At 41.4% G+C, this 1,788-nt stretch overlaps 1 protein-coding gene across 1 annotated transcript; it reads left to right on the forward strand.

The window, feature by feature from the left end:
• On the forward strand, nucleotides 1-1,293 carry LOC110429493 (transcription factor MYB73-like). The gene has a single exon (XM_021445566.2). It carries the CDS (start codon nucleotides 128-130, stop codon nucleotides 863-865), a length of 738 nt encoding a protein of 245 aa, XP_021301241.1. The 5' UTR covers nucleotides 1-127; the 3' UTR covers nucleotides 866-1,293.
• The last annotated feature ends 495 nt before the right edge of the window (nucleotides 1,294-1,788 follow it).

Raw genomic sequence — 1,788 nt, forward strand, 5'->3', positions numbered from 1 at the left:
TCTTGCCTCTCACAAATCACAATACAAGCCTCCCACAGGCTTCTTCTTCTCTTCCCACCGCCTCTCAAAAAACAAACTAAAATCCCCCGTTGGGATTTTGAAACTGTTACTAGTAAGCCGTAAGCCAATGGATCAAGACTTTGATCGGGTGAAGGGACCATGGAGTCCCGAGGAGGATGAGTTGTTGCGCAAGCTGGTGCTTCGGCACGGTCCTAGAAACTGGTCATTGATTTCGAAGTCGATCCCTGGTCGATCGGGGAAGTCATGCAGGCTCCGTTGGTGCAACCAGCTGTCACCCGAAGTCGAGCACCGTGCCTTCACGCAGGAGGAAGACGAGACCATCATGAGAGCCCACGCCAGGTACGGCAACAAATGGGCAACCATCGCCAGGCTCCTTAACGGCCGTACCGACAACGCCGTTAAAAACCATTGGAACTCAACCTTAAAGCGAAAACTCTCAATGGAAGATGGAGATTCTCTGCAGGAAACAGGGAAAAGGTCGGCCAAATCCCAGAGATCAGAGAGTAGTAATAACATGGGCAGTCCCTCAGGTTCTGACGTCAGCGATTTAGGATTGAACGTCGCTGAGTCGAAACGTTCTGGCGTTTCAACTGAGCTTACTCTAGGACGTTCTTCGAACGAGTCCAGCGAGTTGAATAACGACAACTCATCCTCGGAGAAAGTGTTATTAGCTCAAAAGCATGAGATGGGGACAAAGACCGCGACGGTTGACCAGAACCTTATGGCTGCGATGCAAGAGATGATAAGGAAAGAAGTGAGAGATTGCATGGCAGAGTTTGGCTTCCAGAGTGAAGGTGTGAGGAATGCTGGGTTTAAGAGAATTGGGATTAGAAGGATTGATTGAGGGGATAATCTGGGACGAGTGATCATTAGAAGATTGTTAAGATGGAGGCATGAGAGATCTAGACGCCTAGGATTTGATGAAGTATGGAAGACTACCAGAAAGAAAGAAAGAAAGAAAGAAAGAACGAAAGAAAAACAAAATCCCTTTTGTTTTTACACAGTACAACAATTTTGAGCATGTACAGAGACAACGGGAAAACCATAAAAAAAAAAAAAGAAAGGAAAAATTATGAACTTTCATTAATTTTGTCAGATGAATTAGCTTGAACTTTGATTACCAGCCAACAAAGACAACAAAATTATCCAGTGCACCAGCTAGCCAACAAAGAAAACATAATTATTCGGAGGAAATTCTATACAGTTTTATTGTTCGTTTTTCAAATTTGATTAGTTTTTGTTAATTAAAACTTCGGTTTCTTTATATCCTTAGTTGTGTTTTCCAAATCCAATCCGACATTTTTGAGTCCGAATATTTTTTTGGGTTAATTATGTTGGGGAGAAAAAATAATGACTTATCATCCATATGACGTACGGTCGGTACCCAACATCGTACGAAATATCGGAAGTTATTGGTCAGGATGCTGGAAAATTATTGACTTATGGTTATTGGGCTACGGTTGCCAACTTGCCATTGATAAGTGCCAATGCGGTTTTTTTTTTTTTTCGTTAAAAGATTGCGACCTATCTGAAAAGCATTCATTTACATACAGATTTTGAAAATTATGCACAGCCACTTCTTCTTTCTCGTTTTGGATTTCTCCTTGTTGGTCATTACAGCATTCAAGTTCTTCTTTGCAATGAAGGACTAGGTTCACCTATTTACGTACTTAGTGGATTGGAAAAATAAGGAGCCAAATGGATAAAAGAACGCAAGAAATCAAAAGCGTAAATAGAATAATAAAAAAATGAACTTGAACAGTGTTT

Source organism: Theobroma umbraticum, unplaced genomic scaffold, assembly GCF_002168275.2.
Source record: "Theobroma umbraticum cultivar Fairchild unplaced genomic scaffold, ASM216827v3 scaffold_30.0, whole genome shotgun sequence".
NCBI classification, from domain to species: Eukaryota; Viridiplantae; Streptophyta; class Magnoliopsida; order Malvales; family Malvaceae; genus Theobroma; species Theobroma umbraticum.